Genomic DNA, 25,156 nt, shown 5'->3' with positions numbered 1-25,156 from the left:
CGAGCTTATCGCTGCAATTAAGTCAAAGTGAGAGATCAGATTACAGAAATATACATATATTTATTTAAAATAACTGGGATTTTTTTTCCAAAGCAAGGTGCTCAATGAATGTTTACAAGATCCCCGCCAGAAATCTTCTAATTACCGTAAATTCCAGACTACAACCCGCAACGGCCAGTGCCTAGTATCTGGCTTAGAACTGGTGTGGACGAGGGAAATCTGACGGTTTTGTCAAAACACAGCACCGCTATGGCGTTGATGGGATTTCTGCCTAGTGCTCTAAATGTCAAAGTGAAGAAAAGTGATGAAACGCCGGTAAATAGCAAGAGTTACTATGACCTCTTTCGATAGACAAATGCCTCGTCATCTAATTAGTGATGTGCAAGAATTAATCCACCATTTAGAGAAACCACAGCCAAAATCATTATAGATAAATACTTGGGATATTTCTAACAAGTAGTGACGGCTGATTGAATATTACAGTCTGGCACCAGGTGACTGATCTATTTCTCTATTTTTCCTATCGGGCCGAAAATCCTTTATTCCAAAGGATTTGTTCAGTAAGTATCCATACTCTAGAATGGACTACAGTATAACTCACTTTTTAGATGGCAGGAATGGCTTTAATCAGATCTTTGTCCACACATCGAGAACCCCCACTTTCACGTATTGCTTCCTCTATCCGGCGATTGAGAGTGTGTGGGCGGCCCCCGAGTGACCAAAATCGAGTGATCACGTCACTGAAAAGTTCTAGCAGTTTATGCATCATTAATGCATACGTTCAGTGTACTTGCAACATTTTATTGTGAGTTTATTTTGAAGAAACTTTTTCAATTTTAACTTTCCAGTTATTCAGTCACTGAGACACATAATTAATTTGAATGTCGACACAAATATTTACGAAGTGCAAAGTCCTTTACCAGACAAAGAGCCTTTTAGCCTTTAATGTGTCACAAAGGCAAACGTGTAATGTCATAGCCACATTTATTTTCCAAGAAAAATATGAAAGCCACAAGCGATGCATTGTGTTTCGTACAATGTGAATATGAACAAAACAGGTGTACTCTAAATTTTGCAATGAAAGGGTTTACCTCCCAGTGATTTAGGATCTAGTATTACACACATATACCGCTACCCATCGATGCTAAGAACCGGCTTATCTCTAAAGAGCAGGACAATACAATACACCAAAACACAACAGCGACAAGATGATGAAGGTGCTGTATCTGAGTCAGATCAGGAGGCTAGGGGTTCTTCAGATCCTTGAAAAGTCTTAAAAAGCATTAAATGTATTATTCTAAAAATTAAATAGATAGATAGATAGATAGATACTTTATTCATCCCCGCAGGGAAATTCACATTTCCAGCAGCATCCCTGAGCTGAGAACAATACAATAATAAAGCAAAGAGAATACAATATACAAATACCCAATGTGACGTGCAAATGCCCACTGTAGCGTGTTATATAGAATATCTAATTAGTGCTACACAGAATACATATTGCAATAAAATTCAGTAATATGCAATGTAGGTGGTGTGGTTTAATGTGGGCTTTTACTCTGCCGGGTAGAGTTAAAGAGCCTCATGGCATGAGGAAGAAAAGATCTCTTCAATCTGTCCGTGGTACAAGACTGCTCTTCTGTCTGGAGATAATGCTGTGTAGTGGATGCGATAGATTGTCCATGATTGACCGCAGCTTTTCCAGTACCCGTCTCTCAGCTACTGTTGCCAGGCTGTCCAGCTCTGTGCCCACAGCAGAGCTCACTTTCTTTGCCACAACTGTCTCATAGGCCTTACATAGCATTAAATTCTCTTGAATCCAATTTTCAAAAGTCTTAAAAATGTGAAAACATAAGATTTATATTTGTGTGAACTGAAAAGATTAGTAAAAAAGTCATTTTTTTTTAATGATTCATGATAAAATGCTCATCAATGTAGCAGAAGAGTTCCATGGAATTGTTTTCCATGTCTTAAACTTTGGAGAGAGCTGTTTTTCAGAAGGAACGTTTTTAAATGAACCTAAACGTGATTCAAATAACAAATTCAAGTAAACATTTGTTAAAAATTGCCTCTACTTCATGTGGTGATTTCTGGTTTGTTTGTTTCAATTGTGTTTTTTTTTTTTGTCAACTCTGTCTTAAATTTGATTTCAAAAAGCATTAAAGAAGTCTTAAAAAACTTTGAATATAACTTGCTTTCAGCTGTTAGGACCCTGAGGCTTCTCCTGCTACTGGGTTAGGGTTAAGGCAGTGTCTGAAACTCATGACAAAAAGTTAGCGGACAACAGGGCAGACAACTCTGAAAAGTGGCCTGCCCGGCCATAAAGTTGCCTGCCCCGTTTTTCACAACTTGAAACACAATAAGACGACTAATCGCAAAAAAAAAAACCATTGTTGCAAGGCATTAAGGATTGATCATTAGAATATATAACAGAACAACACTTTAAAATTAAGTTTCTTATAAATCTACTTATTCATTGCATGTTTTCCATCTGCCATCAGTAGGTACCTGTATTTACTCATCTTCCTTCATGCAATGTTTGCGTTGCGTCGTCTGCTACAAGCCACGTGAACTCCTCTTTCCACGATGCTTTTAATGTACGTTTACGTTTTGTAGCGTCATCAATTTTGTTAGCTTCTTTTGAAAATTTCTTCTGGGGCTGAGGTTTTGGCTTGCTTTCTAACCAGTTATCAATTTTTCTTGTCTTCTCTGTGCGTCTACTTTGGAAAATGATATGCAAATGCAGGACCTTATAACGCTCTGGAAAGTCCGGAAGCACCAAGTTATTGGATGCAGGCTTCTCATCGGCTGCAAATTGCCAAACGAACCGAATTTCCGAAATATTCAAACCGAACGAAGATTTCGAAATCGGAACAAAGCATCTTTTGAAAAAAAAATTGTTTTTTTTTTTTTTTTTGTTTTTCCTTGAAAAAGTTGTCGGCCACCCGGGCGGAGACGTTTTGTAAGTTGTACGCCTGACGTAAAAGATGCACGCCCCGGGCGTCCTGGCAGACGTTATTTCAGACACTGGTTAAGGTCAGGGTAGAAACCTGTATCTGTTACGGAGCGGGCGGTCCTTGCCCAAGACACCCCACAGGAAGTGGTGCCTCTATGACCCTGGCGGTTCTGGGATCCTTGTGTTTATGGAAAGCATTTTTTTGGATATTGGAGGTTTCACAAATGCAAAAAAAGGCACTTAAGTGAAAGTTCTGCTTGGAATGCATCCTTTCACACCGTGAGTTTAATCAAGAAACTGAGCAATGTTTACTAAACAATGGTAAAAACAAAAAAAATACTTTGTTTTCTAGTAAAATATGAGGGTCCGAGCTTTCCTTTGATATGTGCTATGCCAGGGGTGGCCAACTCGGTCCTCGAGAGCCGCATGTCCTGCATATTTTGGAGGTTTCCTTCTCCAACACAAGTGATGCCAATTTTCAGCTTGTTAGCAAGCTTTGAGAGAGCTTGATAATGATCCAGGTGACTTGAATCACCTGAATTGGAGCAGAGAAACTCCAAACGGATGCAGGACATGCGGCTCTCAAGGGCCGGGTTGTAAGCTATGCCTATTAAGCTGCAGGACTAAGTTTACGTAGGCCTTCAAAAATGAGTCAAAATGGCAAAAATTGTCTGGCACACTCACTGACAACGGAATTGGACGTGGCACTCCAGGTTCACATTTAACAGTGAGGATAAAAGAAAGCAAAGAAGATAAAGGAACAAAGAAGATAAAGGTTATAATTTACACAATATTTACACAAGAAGTGTGGGTATTTAGGATGTTACATACAGTTTTGGGATCGTATTAGTGCAATATGCGCTAGTGCAAAAATAGGCAACATTGTGCAAAGTGAGCATAGGCATGAATACAATTTCAAGAGAAGTTGCATTGATTGAGGTAAGCTTATCTTTTTTATCCCTGATTATGTAGAAGCACGCACAGACATATATATAAAGCAGCAGGTAACGCCTTCTCATCTGGTGTTTTTCTATTTTCTCGCCGGCTAGCGCTAAAAGACGCCCGTTTCCAGCTGGTGAATTTCTCGGACAACGAACTGCGAGTGTCGCTGTCCAACGTGTCGCTTTCGGACGAAGGACGTTACGTCTGCCAGCTGTACACCGACCCGCCTCAGGAGGCCTACGCCGACATCACCGTGCTGGGTAAGCCCACGTATATTTCATTGATTGACAGCCGCTGTTTTTCACGACTTGGCGGCGGAGAGGTGGGAACATTTCACATACCGGAACCTGGACCAGGTTCCCGCGGGTCCTTGAAAAAGCCTTAAAAGGCATTGAATTTGTCGTAAGGCTGCACGATGAACCGAAATCTAATTGACATTGCGATGTGACATAGTGCGATTTTGTCATCGCAAAATACTGCCCTTTTTTTAAGGATTTATAGACAGCAACCCTAGCAAAGCCCTACAGAAGAGGGCGCTGTTTGCTTATATTCCTTCCTGTAAATTTCACATTAAATCTCAATCCAAGATGTACTTAGAGTAAATTGAATGCTGTTTTTGAACTGTTTGGAGAATCTGGACGTTTTGGTCTCTTTTGCAGAGAAACACTCCCAAGTTTTGTCCCCAACTAGTTTGGAACATAAAAAAATAGTACGTTTTTCTTCTGGCCCATCCATCCATCTATCTTCTACACCGCTTATCCTCAGTATGGTCGCGGGGTTGCTGGAGCCCATCCTAGCCGTCTTCAGGCAGTAGGCATTGGACACCCTGAACTGGTCGCCAGCCAGTTGCACGAAACAAAGAGACAGACAATTTGCTCGCTCATTTACACCTAGGGACAATGTGGACCGGCCGATAAACCTGACATGCATATTTTTGGAATGTGGGAGGAAACCGGAGTGCCCGGAGGAAAAAAAAACAAGCACGGGGAGAACATGCAAACTCTGCACAGGAAGGCAGGTAGCTGGATTTGAACCCATGAACACAGAACTTTGCCACGGAGGCGCTAACCACTCAACCACCATGCCGCTCTATTATAGCCTCTAGAATTAACTCTTGGATGCATTAGTGGGATCAAAGACGACCCCATGGGTTGTTATTCTACAGTTGACGTATTGTCATATGTCAGTTATTCCTCAGAAAACATGTTTATGACATGATACCTTTAGTATTTTGATTTTATTTCCCCACTAATTACCGACTCCACTCTTGGAAGCATGTAGGTAGTGGTAGGTCATACATCCAAGGGTTAAGTAGTTACGAATAGAACAAAACTAGCAAAGAAAATGCCCCTATCTTTAAAATCGAAAACCGCAATACTGGTGTGAAAAATCGCAATTGGGTGTTTCCTCAAAACCATGCAGCCTTAATTCACTAAAAATAAAGCCTTAATTATCATTTCAATGTCTTGAATTAAATGTTTTCAAAAGTCTTAAAAATGTGAAAACATGAATAAGATTTATGTTTGTTTGAACTAAAAGATTTAGTAACATTTATCAATCGTCTTCTTTGACTTTTCCCCTCCTCTCTATCGATACTTCCTAAGAGACAGCAAGGCAGAGAAAGGGGGGTTGGAGACCGAAAGGTCCCGCAAACCCTAGTTCTCGGGTCACTAAATGTGAGAGGATGTGGAAGTAAAGCGACTGAGTGGAAGAAAGAGGAGATCGGAAGGATGATGACGAGAAGGGAGGTTGATGTGTTAGCCCTTCTTTGACTTTGGTAGCGTGACCACAATAGTCAAAGTATCAAAACGGCGATGTGGTTTCAGTCGGACACGTGTCTTAGGTCTACCCACAATGCACATAGACACTTGGGACGGACACGTTTACTTTGCCCCACTCCCGTAAAGTGGACATTTCATGATAAGTGTCTGTCCGACAAGCTTTATTCACTAAAATTCACAAGGCACCATATGTTATAGGCAAGAAATATTTGTATTTTTTATTTTGTTTGTTTGTTTCAATTGTGTTTTTTTTGATTGATTTGGTCTGAAATTTGATTTCAACCTTCTCAAGGTTTCTTCATTTTCCTCATTCTGAGATTTTGAGTTTTTCCTTGCCTTCACGAAGGTTTTAGATCAGGGGATGGTGTCATAATAGTCTGTAGTTTGCAATAATCTGTGGTCTGTGCAGCCCTTTAAGACTCCTTTTGATTAAGGGGGTCACAAATAAGTATGACTAGACTTGACATCAAAAAAGTCTTAATAAGTCTTTAATTTAGCTTGCCATAAGCTAGAGTGGTATTTAGGAAATTTACAATTTGATTTCATGATTACTGCCATATTTAACGCACTATAAGGTGCCCTGAATTAAAAGGTGCACCCCAAAAAGTGTTATTTTTGTTATATTTGTTTGAATATATAAGGCGCACCCCAAACAATAGTCTGTTCTTATATTTATTCATATATAGGGCGCACCCGACCATTGGGCGCATGGAATTAGAATTACTGTAAGGGGTAGGGTTGCACGAATAATAATAAAATCCATCCATCCATCCATTGTCTTCCGCTTATCCGAGGTCGGGTCGCGGGGGCAGCAGCGTTAAAAGGGAAGCCCAGACGTCCCTATCCCCAGCCACTTCCTCCAGCTCATCCGACGGGACCCCGAGGCGTTCCCAAGCCAGCCGAGAGACATAGTCTCTCCAACGTGTCCTGGGCCGCCCCCGGGGCCTCCTGCCGGTGGGACATGCCCGGAACACCTCCCGAGGGAGGCGTCCAGGAGGCATCCTTATTAGATGCCCGAGCCACCTCAACTGGCTCCTCTCAACGCGGAGGAGCAGTGGCTCTACTCCGAGTCCCTCCCGGATGACTGAGCTTCTCACCCTATCTCTAAGGGAGAACCCAGCCACCCTGCGGAGGAAACTCATTTCGGCCGCTTGTATCCGGGATCGAGTTCTTTCGGTCATGACCCAAAGTTCATGACCATAGGTGAGGGTAGGAACGTAGGTGGACTGGTAGATCGAGAGCTTTGCCTTTCGGCTCAGCTCCCTCTTCACCACGACAGACCGGTACAGGGTCCGAATGACGGCAGACGCTGCACCGACCCGTCTGTCGATCTCCCGTTCCATCCTACCCTCACTCGTGAACAAGACCCCAAGATACTTGAACTCCTCCACTTGGGGCAAGACCTCCTCCCCGACACGGAGGGAGCATACCACCCTTTTCCGACTGAGAACCATGGCCTCGGACTTGGAGGTGCTGATCCCCATCCCGGCCGCTTCACACTCGGTTGCGAATCGCTCCAGCGAGAGCTGAAGATCACGGGCTGAGGAAGCCAACAGCACCACGTCATCTGCAAAAAGCAGTGACGCAATGCTGAGGCCCCCAAACCGGACTCCATCCCCGCCAAGGCTGCGCCTAGAAATTCTGTCCATAAAAGTTATGAACAGAATCGGTGACAAAGGGCAGCCCTGGCGGAGCCCAACCCTCACCGGGAACGAATCCGACTTATTGCCGGCAATGCGGACCAGACTCTGGCACCGGGCATACAGGGACCGCACAGCCCGGATAAGACTGTGCGGTACCCCATACTCCCGAAGCACCCCCCACAGGGCCTCCCGAGGAACACGGTCGAATGCCTTCTCCAAGTCCACAAAACACATGTAGACCGGACAGGCAAATTCCCATGCACCCTCAAAGACCCTGAAGAGTGTATAGAGCTGGTCCAGTGTTCCACGGCCAGGACGAAAACCACACTGTTCCTCCTGAATCCGAGATTCGACTTCCTGGCGGACCCTCCTCTCCAGTACCCCTGAATAGACCTTACCAGGGAGGCTGAGAAGTGTGATTCCCCTGTAGTTGGAACACACTCTCCGGTCCCCCTTCTTAAAGACGGGAACCACCACCCCAGTCTGCCAGTCCAGAGGCACTGTCCCCGATGTCCACGCGATGTTGCAGAGGCGCGTCAACCATGACACGCCCACAACATCCAGAGCCTTAATGAAGTCTGGGCGGATCTCATCGACCCCCGGGGCCCTGCCACCGAGGAGTTTTTTGACAACCTCGGTGACTTCAACCCCAGTGATACGAGAGCCCAACCCAGAGTCCTCAGGCTCTGCTTCCCCAGAGGAAGACGTGCCGGTGGAATTGAGGAGGTCTTCGAAGTACTCCGCCCACCGATTCACAACGTCCCGGGTCGAGGTCAGCAGCGCCCCATCGGCACTATACACAGTGTCGATGGCACACCGCTTCCTCCCCCTAAGACGTCGGATGGTGGACCAGAATTTCCTCGAAGCCGTTCGGAAGTCGGCTTCCATGGCCTCGCCAAACTCCTCCCATGCCCGAGTTTTTGCCTCGGCAACCGCCAAAGCCGCATTCCGCTTGGCCAGCCGATACCTGCCAGCTGCTTCCAGAGTCCCACAGGCCAGGAAGGCCCGATAAGACTCCTTCTTCAGCTTGACGGCATCCCTCACCGCCGGTGACCACCAACGGGTCTGAGGGTTGCCACCGCGGCAGGCACCGACTACCTTGCGGCCACAGCTCCGATCAGCCGCCTCGACAATGGAGGCGCGGAACATGGTCCACTCGGACTCAATGTCCCCCGCCTCCCTCGGGACATGGGCGAAGTTCTGCCGGAGGTGTGAATTGAAACTTCTTCTGACAGGAGATTCTGCCAGCCGTTCCCAACAGACCCTCACAACACGCTTGGGTCTGCCGGGTCGGGCCGGCATCTTCCCCCACCATCGAAGCCAACTCACCACCAGGTGGTGATCAGTTGACAGCTCCGCCCCTCTCTTCACCCGAGTGTCCAGAACATGCGGCCGCAGGTCCGACGAAACGATGACAAAGTCGATCATCGAACTACGGCCTAGGGTGTCCTGGTGCCAAGTGCACATATGGACACCCTTATGTCTGAAAATGGTGTTCATTATGGACAGACCATGACGAGCACAGAAGTCCAATAACGAAACACCACTCGGGTTCAGGTCAGGGGGGCCGTTCTTCCCAATCACGCCCTTCCAGGTCTCACTGTCATTGCCCACGTGAGCGTTGAAGTCTCCCAGCAGTACGAGGGAGTCCCCAGGGGGCGCGCTCTCAAGCACACCCTCTAAGGACCCCAAGAAGGTTGGGTACTCCGAACTGCTATTTGGTGCATAAGCACAAACAACAGTCAGGACCCGTCCCCCCACCCGAAGGCGGAGGGAGGCTACCCTCTCGTCTACCGGGGTGAACCCCAACGTACAGGCGCCGAGCCGTGGAGCAATTAATATGCCCACACCGGCTCTGCGCCTCTCACCACGGGCCGCACCAACTCGGGCTCCTTCCCTGCCCTAATAATAAAATAAATTGATTTATTATTAAGACAACAGGAAAAAACTCCTCTAAGAGGCTCATAACATTCCTCTAAACTTTCATTGTTATTTTTTATCAATCCCCGTGATTCAAGGAAATAATTTTGTCCATGAATAAGGAGAGGAGCTTAATTTTTGCTACCATTTGGTCAAGAGTTATGATGTGCTCCTGTTTTTGTTAGCAAAATAGATCATTAAAATGTAATTACCAAAACATGAATATCTAAAAAATTCAAAACATTTTTGTATTTTAATATTTTTTACGAATCGCCATAATTAAGTAATTATTTCGGGGTTTAAAAAAAAAAAAAAAAAAAGAAGGAAGCATGCTATTTATAACTAACATTTATGGTAGGAAGTTACAATGTGCCGCTGTTTTGGCTACCAAACAAATCTCAATTCGAACTTTATTACGAAAAACAACAATGCAGAAGAGGCTCACAATAATTTCCTGAATTTTCATTTTTATTATTTCATTAATCACTGTCAATCAATCAAATTATGTTGTTTATCAATAAGGGGGAGGAGCTTAATTTTAGCCATATATAGTTAGGTGTGTCAATACAGCAACATATAAGAGGTTAACAATTTCTCAGATTTTCTTAAAACTATTAATATATGTATTTCTTGGATTTTTTATTTATGTTGTACTTTCTTTAGTGCCTCCAGGTAACCCGATCATTGACGCCCGCGACGAAGTCCTCAGCGAAGGCAACCAAACGGAGATGACCTGCACGGCCATGAGCAGCAAACCGGCCGCCACCATCAGATGGTTGAAGGGCGATAAGGAACTTCCAGGTAAAATTCAAATTTTTGTCAGGTTACTTGCCATCGACGGCTTCTGCTCAAAGGTGTATCGAACACACCGTGCCGTTACCGGTGAATCCCGTCACTCAATTATTACAGAAATGTCATCTTATGGTGTTGTCAGGACCAGAACGGAGACAGGACCCACTTGCGTTACGTTTCTCTCAGTTTTATTAGGAAGAATGGAAAGGATTGCACCCACGATCCGGTGATCGCTGGGCACGGGAAGCCGGTCGCTCTGAACGCGGAAGTGGGACTTCCGTGGCGAGCGATGGTGGTGTAGGGAGCGAAAAAAAAAGGGGCAGTAGCCGGGACAGCAGAGCAAAAAACGTGGTCGGGATCAGCAACGAGTCGAAAGCCAGGAGAGGAGAGTAGACGTGGTCAAGATCAAAAAACAGGTCGAAGCCGGGGAACAGACTGGAGCACAAACAGGAGTGAGTCAGGGTCGAAAAAAGCTTGCCTAGAGTAAACTGAGGTTCGCAGACGGACTGACAACAGGTGACAGATAGACGTGGATTTAAATAGTGACAGGGAGCCAATCAGATTCCGAGGCAGTTGGCGCCAAAGGAGCAGGTGTAGGGGTGGGACGATATGCTTCGGTCACGATTCGATTGTATGGCCATACTAAGGCGCCGACTCGATTTATACCGCGATTCTCGATAATTGTGATTCCACAAGTATTGCTAATCGATTGAATTGATGATTGCGATTTAATGTTTTTACTAAAAAAAAAAAAAAAGTAACTGAAATCATAAACTTCTGGGAAAATAAACCATGAACGATGTTCAAACAATACATTCCATGTGATTCGTTTATGTCAGAGGTTGGCAAACTACGGCCCGCGGGCCACATGCAGTCCATCGATCTTTTTCATAACAAAGTTTGCAGACAATTTTGGTCATGTCTAGCTCCGTCTTCCCGGAAACGATATAAAATCAAATTTGTGTCTATACTTTGGATCTAAAATTTGTGGCCGCTGGCCTTAGTTCTCGTTATTAGTTTCTTCCTCCTAAGGGTTCGGTCCATTATATAATTTTCAATACAGTTAACAGTCAAAGTGTCACATCGCTATATAATCCTGTATATGGAATCTCATTAAATATTCTATGTTCATTGTTTAGACACTTTATAATGAAAGCCACACAACAAACTTTAACGCAGAACAAACATTTCACCTAGAAGCTCTAGCAAAGCCCCCAGAGCAGTTTGATTGGGTAAGCGTTAGGAATGGGCGGAGCTTTACACAGGACAGGAAGGGCGCACTCCTATTTGCCAAGCGCCGTCGGCAGTGAAGGTAAATACAATGGTATCCTCGTTTGTGACATTTTTACAAAGAAATTTGCTTGCACTCTGTTTTGAAATAATTATTTAGGACAAAAATTGAGCCTCGACACTCAGTAACTGCGTGAGACAAATTTTAAGTTGTATATTGATAAAGGAGACAGGCTCTGGCATTATTATCATGTCATAGATTTTATCAAATCATCAAACATCACACAGTGAAATGTGCTGAAGAATTATATTTTGTCTGGAGAGCAAGTTTGGTGGTTTTGTTCAATTTTCGAATATATCGTGTGGCTCTCCCCCTCCCCAAATATCAAAATATTTTTGCTTTCATGGCATTCGGGTAAAAAAGGTTCAACTAGATTCTAGATCAGGTGTCTTCAACCTTTTTTAAGCGTCAAGCTACTATTTGTTACTCATTACCACATGAATTTCTAAAATAGCAACTTGGCTAGAAGGCTTGCTAAATAGCTAAAAAGGTAGCTTAACTGTTAGATAGAAAGGTTAACCAATAAAAACTGAAAGGGGATAAGATAGCCAGATACAGTACAAGAGTAAAAAGCCAGATAGAAAGCTAAAAACAAAGCTACCGTATTTTCCGCACTATAAGGCGCACCGGGTTATAGGGCGCACCCCGAAAAAATAGTTTTTGGTCCTATATTTGACATACATAAGACGCACCGGATTATAAGGCGGTACAATGGGAACGTCGACAGAACAGTCAGATAGTTCAGTCCAACTTATTACCCCCTTAACATTCCCAAAGCTTGCAAAGAAGCAAATACGTGTCTCAGACACGTGCGGATGCGGTGTCCGTACGATGTCACTCGTTCCAAATATCATTCGGAAGGTTAAAGTCTTGGGATTCAAGAAATGCCACACATTCCTTAGTTTCTATTTTTTTTCGCACGCAACTTTACTGTGCATATGACAATAAACACTTGGAATTGAGTTGAATTTAAAAATAGACACTCCATTCCATCCATTATCTGCACCGCTTATCACAGAAACATCGAGTTCAGTCTGAAACATGATACAGGGAAAATATATAGCCGGAGTAGCTCACCGAAGTCGTTGTGTTCAATATAATGTGCAACCATGGTCCTCTTATATCCGTGAGTGTAGTAAATCCAGGAGAGTAAAATATTTACAAATACAGTACAGAATAGTAAAATACTGTTTTCTCTATGCCGTCAACTCAACATGCTATTCACATTCATCTTTTTCGGCCAATTGCAGACTTTGTTTTGCCCCTTTAGCCTACGCCAGCCTGTAAATGATAAAAAGGATCCGCCCCCTTTACCTCCAAATAACTTTAGCCAATAGTGATCGATTCAACTGATGATTGACACATGTTTTTCGGCCAATTGCAGGCTTTGTTTTGCCCCTTTAGCCTGTGCGAGCCTGTAAATGACAAAAAGGATCCGCCCCCTTTACCTCCGAATGACTTTAGCCAATAGTGATCGATTCAAATGATGATTGACACTTTGGTTAGCCAATGAAATGCCGGTAAATAAATCCCAGCATACACAACGGACTACTTTGCGTTCGGGGGGAAATCTAGTCGGTGGCTGCTGCATTAGTTGCAAGACTTTGCGACTTAATATTGATCCATAAACAAGGCGCACTGTATTATAAGGCGCATGGTCAGCTTTTGAAAAAAATAAAGGCTTTTAGGTGCGCCTTATAGTGCGGAAAATACGGTAGATAGTTAGCTTAAAGGGAGGCCAAAATTTACCTGAATAACTAGCCCAAAAGGTAAGCATAGCATGCAAAATAATGCTTGCTTAATTGCTAAAAAGGTAGGAAAAGAGCTACCTAGCTAAAAAAAATGCTATTTTTTGTTCATAAATTTGAATTTAGTTTTTTCTATTCCCTGTAAAATAAATCAATAAAAAGATAATACATTACACCAAAAGATCATTCTACTTTCTTAACTAGCTGCTCAAAATTGTTATTACTACCTGAATAGAATTTTATTTTTGTCCGTAAAACCCATGAACTGGAATTTATTTCTATCTATATATCCATCTACCTTGGTCATATCCCTCAAGAGGGGTGACAGACAGCAAAACAAACACATACAATAACAAAGAAAATAAAAAAGGGAAAAAATAGCTAAAAACACACACAAACATGTTTGGACCATGGCCAGCCCAAACACCCAAACAAGTTAGGCACCTCGGCACCTAAGTCGGTCATGCTTTCGTCCCTCCAGATGAAATGGGAGACCAGAAAGCGGCCATGTCACTCTGGTCAGGGTGACACAACACACGTTTCTGTTCAACAGCAGGGCCCGACAGCTTTCACTGGTTTACCCCTGCCGCATCATACAGGTGCCCTGCCCATCCCTTAGAACACGTCCAAACATCCCACTATCCTTTTTACAATACCTCTCCACTCATTCCTATTTATTTCAATATAAAAAAACAACAACTATGTTGTCACTATGTTTCTACTGGGTTAATTATTAAAAATAGCATTAAACAGACTCAGTCAACCAATTAAAAAAAACATTTTACAAGAAAATCTCAGTGACCCAGCACTGGTGAGCTATTTTCAGTAGAGGCAGGTGGGCACATCAACTTTTTAGGGGGCACCACATTGGAGGCCCTTGTTCTAGATGATGATGTACATTCTAGATGTAGAACCCGTTGCATCGGTCAAGATTTTGAGGCAGGAAGCTGACAACTGGACATTCTGTTAGTACCTATTTTCATGTCTTTGATGTCTGTGTATTTTCTGTTGATGCCCTTGCAACATCCATTTTGGACTTGTCATCCTGGAAGGGGGATTACCTTCAAGGTTTTTTCATTTACTTCATCCTGAGGTTTTGAGGTTTCCTTGCCCTCATGTATGTTTCAGATCAGGGGATGGTGTAATTGTTGTCTGTGTGGCTCCTTTAGACTTTTTTGTGATTAAGGGCTGTACAAATAAACATGACTTGATTTGGCTTTACATGTCTCATCATCAGCTGCACCGCTTATCCTCAGTAGAGTCATCGGGCAGTGGGCAGGGGACACCATGGACTGGTTGCCAGCCAATCGCATGGCACACAGGGACAGACAACTCACTCGCTCAGTCACACCTAGGGACAATTTGGACTGGCCAATTCACCAGAAATGCATGTTTTTGGAATGTGGGGGGAAACCGGAGTGCCCGGAGGAAACCCACGCAAGCACGGGGAGAACATACAAACTCCGCACAGTAAGGCCGGGAGCTGGATTTGAACCACATCAGGAGGTTACCACGACCTCAGAACTATGCCGCACACGCGCTAACCACTGCGCCGCCGTGCTGCCCGATGATGATGGCTTTACATGTATTTAATCATAAACACGTATATAACAGGGTTGGGTAGGGTTACTTTAACTGGATTACTTTCAATTACCTTAGGATTACTCCAATACCAAATATGCTAATAAAATACAAAAGAAACTAAATATCCCCTGCGATTGGCTGGCAACCAGTTCAGGGTGTCCCCTGCCCGCTGCCCGGAGATGGCTGGGATGGGCTCCAGCCCCCCCGCGACCCTAATGAGGATAAGCGGTACAGTTAATGAGATGAGATGAGAAACTAAATATGAATAAAATGACTAAATTTTGTGCAGGCTTGGGGAGTAACGGAATACAAGCGGCGCTGCCACGAGCGGCTGCCTTTTCCAGCAGCTGCCCTATTGTTTTATTGTCTGCTCCTATCTTCGGTGTTTTTTCTTCCCATTTTGACAACTACACTATGGATTATTTCTATCCTATGGACATGGGTTTTAGCGCACAAAAAATGCGTCTATTCAAGGAATCAACTCCTTGCCCTGAAGAATTCTCATGCCGGCGTGATGAAGGGGCCTATCGTGGAAGAAGAGCCGGAGCTAGTGAAGCGGCTAGCGGCGTTATAAGTCTTCGGTACCATCCGTAATCATGGTAAATGCGAACTCACGACCAAATAAGATCATCGAGTGCTGGTGGAAAACATCGAAGCGCACAGGGAGCGCAGTTGCTGTGTTTTACGGACACGTGGCTCACGTTTAGCATTCCGGACGCTAACGTGTAGCCACCTGTAGCTACCCGGAGCTATCCGGCTTCAACGCCGCTAAACAGAGACACGAAAGCCGGGGGGAATCGGAGAGGAGGCGGACTTGCTAACACGAGGTGGTGTATCCCTGGATTTTCACAAAGAAAAGATTTCCATCTGCTGCAGGGATGTCGAACTTTTGGACTAGCGTGACGTCATCCACTCCGCTACAAGCACCCCTAGGGCATTATGTGAATCTGTTAATAAACAACGGGGTAGACTGCTGGAAGTGTGAATTTCCCTACGGGGATGAATAAAGTATCTATCTATCTATCTATCTATCTACATGGAACGGCAAAAATGATGTTGGCAAGCTGTTTGGATTTATTTTCATTTTGTTTCTGTCGCATTTTATGTTAGTTTTGCCGGAGATCAAAGAGATCAAAGCCAGGAGAGAAAGCTTACCACGTGTTGTGAGTCATCATTTTATTCATATTTAGTTTCTTTTGTCTTTTATTAGCACATATGGTATCGAAGTAATCCAAAAGTAATTGAAAGTAGTCCAGTTAAAGTAACCCTACCCAACCCTGCGTATACAATATATATAAGTCGCATTAACATAGGTTTCTCTCCCTTGCCATACAGCAATTTTACCTTCAGAACGGACTCATGTTGTATCCTGTGCACCGGATAGCCTCAATATCACAATTGCAATTCACTGCGGACTTCTTTTCCCTCTTTTGATGTATTTGAAACTGTCAGATTCGATTCCGGGTTCAAATGTTAGGCAGTGGGAGCCTTCAGAAGTCGGTCCGACGAGACCTGGAGGGGGCGCAAGTGGGATCCGCGCCAGGAACTTCCCACTTCTCCCCCGGCGGCTTTTATTTTGATCTCCCACATAAAGAAGCCAACAAAAGCTACACGTAATCCAAAAAAAGGCTACGGTCTCTTCAGCCGAGCAGAACTTATTTACAAAAATCGAGCACAATTACTCGGCTTACGTAGCACAATGCTAACGCTACTTCAATCGGCAACTCTGCCACTCGCGCGTTGTGCTTGATTGGGTCTATTGTGATCAGGGTTTCGAGGACCGTGACATCACAAAAGAGATGTAAAATCGGTGTTTTGTTTTTTTTCTTCCAAATACAAAGCTGCTGAAGTGGGTTAGCTGCTACAGTGCCTTGCAAAAAATATTCTGCCCCAGCTCATTTTAAATATAATTTTTCTTGTTTTGAGAATTAGTTTATTCCGCCGCAACCACACTCAGGGTATAAGTGGTGACGTTAATGGATCGGTGGATAAGTTTATTCTGTTTTCATTTTGGACACCTGCATAGGAGGCCAGTTCGTTATTTGAACTATTAATGTACACCAGTGTTTGCCCGCGTCCCTGCGTCCTAGACGCATTATTTGTGCTGGGGACGCATCATGTCAAATCAACGTGCGTCCCCGGGACGCAACCTTTTTGACACGAAATTGTCATTATCATTTTTTAACAAAGATTTACCGCACTCCAAACTTTTCCTCAGGCAGATCCGCCATTGTTGTTTTGGTCTCGCGGTTCGAGTTTTCGTCTGCACGCCGATCTCGAGTTGTGTAGTCCGTCTCTTTTAGAGAACCGGCTTTTTCGGCTCAACTCATTAAAGAGCAGCTTTGATGCATTATATTACGAATGATTATGTTGTATAAAGAAGTTAAGAAAAAAAGTAAGTATAAAAGAAGAAAATGAAAAAGGACAGGTTTGTGGTGATCCCTTTTAATCAGTATATTACCAACAATAATTGAATGCAGAAAATGAAATCATAATTTGAATCAGAAAATGTATTATTCTACTTCATTATATTTGCATGTATTTTTTCCTTCTACAGTGAACGTCCAAGCGACTTCATTTTTAAACTTTTTTTATAGTAAACCTCATTCATGTCGAGCAACTCAGTATCTCACAACAAAATGTTCATTAACAATATATATGATATAAGGAAACACATGTACAATATAATATGTTAAACTACATGAATAAACATGTTTAAAAAAAATATTTTTTTTTATTTTGTAAGGGAAAATACGACAGTTTGTAAGGGCATGGAGCACACTACATTTTGGGGACCCATATATCTCTGTTGGGACCCATAGATTTTTGAGCATGCGCGTCCCCGGGACCCATCACTTTTCACAGGTAAAATGAACACTCCTGTACACTATTGTTCGTTTTTTTTGGGACGATTTCATCATTGGTGATGTCGGCCAATCATGTTAATATTCTTTGATTCCCACAACATTTAGGGTAGATCTGTTTTTGGCGATGTAATGAAAAAAGATCATGTGGAGGGAATTAGAATGGGTGGGAATTCCTTACCTGAAGGCTTCTCTCCCAGTCCTCCTTGCAATTTCAAAATCAATCCTTGTCTTCTCTCTGTCATGATTACTGATGCGGGGCACCTGTGGCTGCCCCGTTGGCGCCAACAGCCACGGTCCCTGATTGGCTGTTGGACTCTTTTTAAACTCCTGCCTTCCTGAAAGAACCCGTCAGATCGTCTGCGAACCCATGCTCCCAGCTAGGCAAGCTTTTGTGACTCTCCTACTCGATTTTGCCTTGTTTTCTGTCTAATACCTGTTGGGGACCTCTTTTCTGGACCCGTTTATGTTTTTGCTTCTCCGCCCCGGCCATCGACCTGTTTTTTGCTGTCAACGACTACCCTTGCTCGACACGGAAGTGCCACTTCCGTGTTTCTGCTATCTGCTACCCGTGACCGACAAATCAAAGGATCGTGGATGCAAGTCCTGTTCTCCTTCTTGATAAAAACTGAGTAAAACGAACGCAATTGGGTCCCATCTCCGTTCCTGGTTAGTGAAACTCTCTGTTTGGAGTGTCTGACAGCTTAAACTTTGGTGCAAATAAATATTTCCTTTAAATAAAAATGTTAGAATTATTTTTCAAGAATATATTCAATCAAATAAGGGGCGGCAGTAGCTCAGGAGGTAGAGCGCTCGTCTTGGGATCAAGGGATCCCAGTTCGAATCCCGGCTCGTCCGTGTTACATGTCGAAGTGTCCTTGGGTAAGACACTGAACCCCTAATACCCCCAATAAGCAGGTTAGCGCCTTACATGGCTGCAATACAAGGCCGCTATTGGGAAATGTGAAGCACACTGTAAAGCGCTTTGGGAAGTCATTGACTTGAATGCAGATAATTTCATTTCAAATAAAAAATAAAAATTCAAACGTATGTATCTATCTGTGAAAAAAAACAATTCGACTTAGTCATTTTTCGTTTTACCTCACATCATAATTGTTCTTCTGTATTTTCTTCAAAACATGGAAGATTTAGCGATTTTTCGGTCAGTAAGGTCTCAGATGTTGGCATCTGTTACCTGTTTCATTAACAGTTTCAAATGTTCTTTTACGTTTTTCGAACAGGAAAACCCAAAGTTGAACTGACCTACGACAGGATGTACACGGTAACCAGCCGCCTGAGCTTCACCGTCAACAAAGAGGACGACGGCATCCCAGTGGTTTGCATCGTGGATCACCCGGCCGTCAAAGACTTCCAAGTGCAGAAGTATCTCGAAGTTCAGTGTAAGGACTTTTCTCTTAAAAATTTAAAAAACAATAATAACAAAATTGTAACAGCGTTCATAAGGGTGCTTAAAACCCTTGAATACTTGATTTTAAACAGTGTAGTTACAAAGTTTGAAAAATGATGAAAATGTAGGTGAAAAGCTTGTATATGCTTAAAATTGTTGCCATATTGCTCGGCAGTCTAACTCGATAAAGTACGCGTTTAATGAAGAAAAAAAAGAAACAGGTTTCCTTTAAAATGACCATGCTCTCTGGTGGCCTCAGAATTTGACATTCACAAACACGGACATTCCTAAAGATGTCCTCAGTCCAGTCAGTTCTTTCAACAGGCTCTTATTTTAAAAAGCCGTTTTTCCTGGGAATTGCCCAAAATATTCATCTCATCTCATCTCATTAGCTGCACCGCTTATCCTCAGTAGGGTCGCGGGGGTGCTGGAGCCCATCTCAGCTATCTTCGAGCAGTGGGCAGGGGACACCCTGAACTGGTTGCCAGCCAATCGCAGGGCACACAGGGACAGACAACTCGCTCGCTCATTCACACCTAGGGACAATTTGGACCGTCCAATTCACCTGAAACGCGTGTCTTTGGAATGTGGGAGGAAACCCACGCAAGCACGGGGAGAACATGCAAACTCCACACAGGAAGGCCGGTAGCTGGATTTGAACCCACGCAGGAGGTTCCCATGACCTCAGAACTGTGCCGCACACGCGCTAACCACTGCGCCGCCGTGCTGCCCTTGCCCAAAATATTATGTTTCTTAAAATTGTGATTTGTCCACCCATACGCACAACAACTGGGCATGTTGGTTTTGTAAATTAGAATAGAATAGAATATACCTTTATTGTCATTGTTACAAAATGGGTTAACATATTGTGACAACGAAATTGGACATGACACTCCAGTTTCACACATTCACAGTGAGGTAAAAAAACAAGAAGATAAAGGAACAGAGAAGATAAGGTTATAAAACAAGGAGGATAAGGTTATAGTTATAATTTACACAAAATTCGCTCAGGAGCGCTCGTCTTGGGATGAAAGGATCCAGTTCGAATCCCGGCTCGTCCGTGTTACATGTCCTAAGTTTCCTTGGGTAAGACACTGAACCCCTAACACCCCCAATAAGCAGGTTAGCGCCTTACATGGCTGCAAGGCCGCTATTGGGAAATGTGGAGCACATTGTAAAGCGCTTTGGGAAGTCATTGACTTGAAAAGCGCTATATAAATGCAAATCATTTCATTTCATTTCATCATACTGCAAAAAATAGTCAACATATGCATTTGGTGCAAAAAATCGTCATCATAGTATTGTGACTCTATAAACGCTACTCACCATACAAATCTTCTCTGGCTCTATTCAAACTCGTACTGCTACTCTCGCTTTATTTGGTCAGAATTGCACCGATGATGTAGGTTGATTATTAACTGTCTTACTGCTGTAGCAAAAGAAATGTCCCCATTGTGGGACGAATAAAGGATTATCTTATCTTAAAGGGGTCCAACGGGGACAGATTTGTCTCAAAAATAATTACACACGTATTTTATTTAATACCTGCAATTGTAATACTGCGTTCTAAATAATGTATAAGTGCAATTTATTTATTTTGTCATTTATTTTGTCGTGAATGTTTTAATTCATTTATTTATTAGGAGGCGGCCCAGTAGCCTGATCTTTCCACCTGATCAGAGAGGAAATTATCACTTATTATACAGATCAACCAATTGGTGAAAAGCTCAGCCAATGATACCCGCCCCCTCATTTAAACAACATATTGTTGTGAAAAATACCCAACAAATTAATGACGAATTTACGAAGAAAATGCTGACAAAAATTAAAAAAAAAGACGAAATACACGACAAGATTCTTAAAAACGATGTATTCATTTATGTGGCATATATTTTTAAGTACACTATTGACAGGGTTGGGTAGGGTTACTTTAACTTGATTACTTTCAATTACTTTTGGATTACTCCAATACCAAATATGCTAACAAAAGACAAAAGAAACTAAATATGAATAAAATGATGACTCACAACACGTGGTAAGCTTTCTCTCCTGGCTTTGATCTCTTTGATCTCCGGCAAAACTAACATAAAATGCGACAGAAACAAAATGAAAAGAAATCCAAACAGCTTGCCGACATCATTTTTGCCATTCCATGTATTACGTTACTCCCTAAGCCTGCACAAAATTTAGTAATTTTATTCATATTTAGATTATTTTGTTTTTTATTACCATATTTGGTATTTGAGTAATCCAAAAGTAATTGAAAGTAATCAAGTTAAAGTTACCCTACCCAACCCCGACTATTGATTTATTTATACATGTATTTATATGTATGGCAGAATCGGTCCTCCTTAGTTCTGACCTTGTCGGCATCAAACGCCATCCGACCGTCAATCCGTCCAAATCACACCCTGTCAAGGGCTGTGATGGACAATCAACAGGTCGGAAAGAAAACAGAACCGCCGGGGTCCGTTTCCACCGCGGTATCGACCTTGTTTTTTTCCTTGGATTTACTTTTAATAGCTCCGGTAGCTTCGGCGATGTGGGACCCTCACACCGCCACTTCGGGGGAAATGAAACGGCGCCTATTGTATGCGAGAGGGCCGTTATCATTATGCTAACTGAATTATTTGGGTTATTGCGCACAGGGGCCCGAGACGGGCGCGATCCGTCTCCGCACAGCCGGCTGACCTTAAGGGAGATAAACAAGCAGGTGGCCCGACCAAATGGCTTTCATTTGCTCACGCGTGAGGAGAACGGGTCTGATGGCGTCCCCAGACCATCAGCTTTCTTAGCTTTGCGGTAACGACACGAGGCGTAAACACAGGCCGTGCACGGGAAGGCAATTCAAATGCTAATGAGATTGCCTGGCAATCAGTAATCAGTGCGTGAAAGTTGCACCCTGCGCTAACGGGGTTGGGAGCTCATACCGAGTCCTTAATCAACGATGCCCCTGACTCCAATTGCTGCTTGATTTTTTTTTTCATTATTTTTGGTCCGTCACTTTGTTCTTGATTATTGAAAACACACTTTTGGCACTATTTCAAAGATGATCCCAAGCCACTTCTTGCAGCACATCCGGGGAGATCCTGAGGCACATAGGCTTATCCTAGGTTGTCTTCGAGGTCTCCTGCCAACAAGACATGCATAGAACACATCATCAGCAAATCCAGAAGGCATCTGAGGGTAGTTCCCAGCCACTTTGTCCAGCAAGAAACCCAAAATTTCCCAAGCCATCAAAGAGAGTATGTCCTGGGTTGTCAGTGACTTGCTAGAAAGACATGCCTGGAACACCTCATCAAGGAGTCCAGGAGGCATCCAAATATGATCTCCAGCCACTTCGTTCAGTTCACAAGGCCAGATCCCAAGAATTCCCCAGGCCACCTTAGCGGTATAGCCACTCCGGTTGATCCTGGTTTGTACTTGGGGTTTGCTGCAGGATGTAATTACCCAGAACCCCTCTCCATAGACTTCAGGATGGTTCCCAGACACTTAATTCAGCGAGATCCCGAGAATTTCCAAGGCCATCCAAGAGGTTTAATCTCCTAAGTATGTCCTCAGGTCTTCTGCTTTGGGGGCATGCTCAGAACACCTCATCAGGTAGTCCAGGATACATTCAATGGTCGTCCCCAGCCATTTGGTCCAACTCAACAGGCCAGATCCCGAGAATTTCCTAGGTCATCTCAGAAACATAATCACTGTAGTATGTGGTGGGTTGTCTTTGGGATCTTCAACAGGAGGAACATGTCCAGAACCCCTCATCAGGGAGTGCAGGAGGTATCCAAAGGAGATCTTCAGTCATTTCGTCCAGCACATCAGGAGATATCCCTCGATTTTCCCAGCCCATTTGCAAACAATAGTCACTCCGGTATGTCCTGGGTTGTCATTGATGTCTCCTGCAGGAGGGACATGCCCAGAACACCTCACCAGGGAACTAGAAGGAACCCAATATGGTCCTCAGCCACTTCATACAGCTCATTCAGCAAGATCCCGAAGATTTTCAAGGACATCCGAGAGAAATAATGTCTTATGTATGTCCTGGATTGTCCATGGGGTCTTGTTGGACGGACATGCCCTAGAACACCTCATGAGGGAGTCCAGGAGGCATCTCGGGTTGGTCCCCAGCAACTCCGTCAAGCTTATTCGGCAAAATCCCGAAGCTTTCCCTGGCCATTCAATAGACATAGTCTCTCCAGCATTTCCTGAGTCATCCACATGGCTTCATGCTGCCAGGATGTAACTGAAATACCTTACCAGGGACTCCAGAGGGCATTTGAACCAGGTATCCAAAGCACCTTAACTAGTTCCCGTCAGCAGCACTCAGACTTCCTCCCAGAATTTAAGGCAAAACTCAGATTCTCGTTGGTGTACAGCGGCTAGGTGGTTAGCATGCAGCTCCACGGTTTGATTCCAGCTACCGCAGGGTCCCCTCTGCTGAGTTTGCATGTTCTCCCCATGCATGCATGGGTTTCCTCCGGGCACTCAGATTTCCTCCCACATACCAAAAACATGCATATCAGGCGATGTTGGCCCACTTTTTCTAACTATTCTATATTTTTCTTTCTTACAGACAAGCCCGAGGTGAAGATCATGGTTGAATTTCCTCTGGGCCTGACGAGGGAAGGCGAAACCCTGGAGCTGACGTGTCGGGCAAAAGGAAAACCTCAGTACGACACGCACACCTTTACACACTCAGCAATAAAAAATATTCCGCGATCCATTACTTTTGGGAGCAGTGGCCGGCAGAGCGCATTGTTTTTGGGCCTGGCAGCTTTTTGCCATCTGCCCACCGAAAACGGAACCGCACTTGTGCGGTCAAGATCCATTGTCCCAAGTCGCAAATTGTTGCTACCAGGGCCTTGTCCTTTTTCAAGAGGCGTACCCGCCTTATGAATGAATGAAAACATTAAAATAAAAACAGAACAAAAACAATAACTCAACAACAAAATATTATTTCATAATATGTTCGAAAAAGGGGTAGAAGCAAATGCATTAAATGAAATACACAGTTGTGCTCGTGATCCATTATCCCTGGTCGGCTATTGCTGAGAGTGAGGTCTAAGACAGAAAATGTGTTCCATGTGTGGCGGCTATTTTTGCCTCTTGCCTAAAATGAAAAGCACTTATTCTGCCACAACTCATTCTCCCTGGTCAACTATTACAGAGAGCAGTGGCCAACAAATCAAATTTGGAACCGTTTATTTTGGCTCTGCACTTGCAGTGCACACTTTATTTGAGAGACTCAAGAGCCAAGCTGCATAGTTCATCCAAAACACACAGTTCACCGCTGAAGTAGGCACGGCCAGAGTAAAGCTAGATAGATAGATAGATAGATGGATAGATAGATAGATAGATAGATAGATACTTTATTCATCCCCGTAGGGAAATTCACACTTCCAGCAGTCTTCCCCGTTGTTTATTAACAGATTAACATGATGCCCTAGGGGTGCTTGTTGCGGAGAGGATGTCGTCACACGCTAGTCCAAAAGTTCGACATCCCTGCAGCAGATGGAAATCTTTTCTTGTGTCCAGGGATACACCACCTCGTGTTAGCGAGTCCGCCTCCTCTCCGATTCCCCCAGGCTTTCGTGTCTCTGTATAGCGGCGCTGAAGCCGGATTGCTTCGGGTAGCTCCGGGTGGCTACACGTTAGCGTCCGGAATGCTAAACGTGTTTCCGCAAAACACAGCAACTGCGCTCCCTGTGCGCTTCGATGTTTTCCACCAGCACTCGTTGGTCTACGTGTTTACATTGGCGGCAAATTAAAGCTTCAGGTTTATTTCTGGTTCATTTATCAAATCAAGTTAATGCGTCGGGTTTAGGCGGGTTCGGGCTTTTATACCCGCGTCTCGGGTCGGGTCGGGCTGAATTTTTTTTACTCCCGATCTTACTTCTACTGAGAGCGGGGGCCAAAAGAGCTTTTTTAAAAAAAAAAAAATTCTTCAAATGGACATCCACAAGTATCCACTATACCTAATCGCCTATTGTAGAGAGCATGTTAAAAATGGGGCCATGGGTCTACTTGGTGGTATTTCGCATGTTGTGGGTGAGTTCTGGTCCCTATCAACCACCAATAAAAGCGTGACCCACCTTCATTGGATTTTTCCCACTATTTGACTCACGCATTATATCCGGAAACTGTTTATAAGCGACGCGTCCCTCTCCTGCTACGATTGCGACTCGATCATCTGTCCTTTCCCGCCCACGTGTCCTCACCTCATCTGCTCT

General features: G+C 43.9%; 1 protein-coding gene across 5 annotated transcripts in view; it reads left to right on the top strand.

The window, feature by feature from the left end:
- Positions 1–25,156, top strand: part of cadm1a (cell adhesion molecule 1a) — a 424,802-nt gene that overhangs the window by 332,510 nt on the left and 67,136 nt on the right. For all 5 annotated transcript variants that reach the window (XM_088320581.1, XM_088320580.1, XM_088320578.1 and 2 more), the window contains exons 4-7: positions 4,006–4,158; positions 9,906–10,043; positions 18,763–18,921; positions 23,500–23,596. In XM_088320581.1, coding sequence (XP_088176707.1) covers positions 4,006–4,158; positions 9,906–10,043; positions 18,763–18,921; positions 23,500–23,596 — 547 coding nt within the window. The remainder of the gene's footprint in view (positions 1–4,005; positions 4,159–9,905; positions 10,044–18,762; positions 18,922–23,499; positions 23,597–25,156) is intronic.

This window comes from Urocampus carinirostris, chromosome 17 (assembly GCF_059441175.1).
Source record: "Urocampus carinirostris isolate Australia breed hairy pipefish chromosome 17, RoL_Ucar_1.0, whole genome shotgun sequence".
NCBI lineage: Eukaryota > Metazoa > Chordata > Actinopteri > Syngnathiformes > Syngnathidae > Urocampus > Urocampus carinirostris.
The sequence above is the reverse complement of the archived record's forward strand: the minus strand, read 5'-3'. Positions and strand labels throughout refer to the sequence as shown.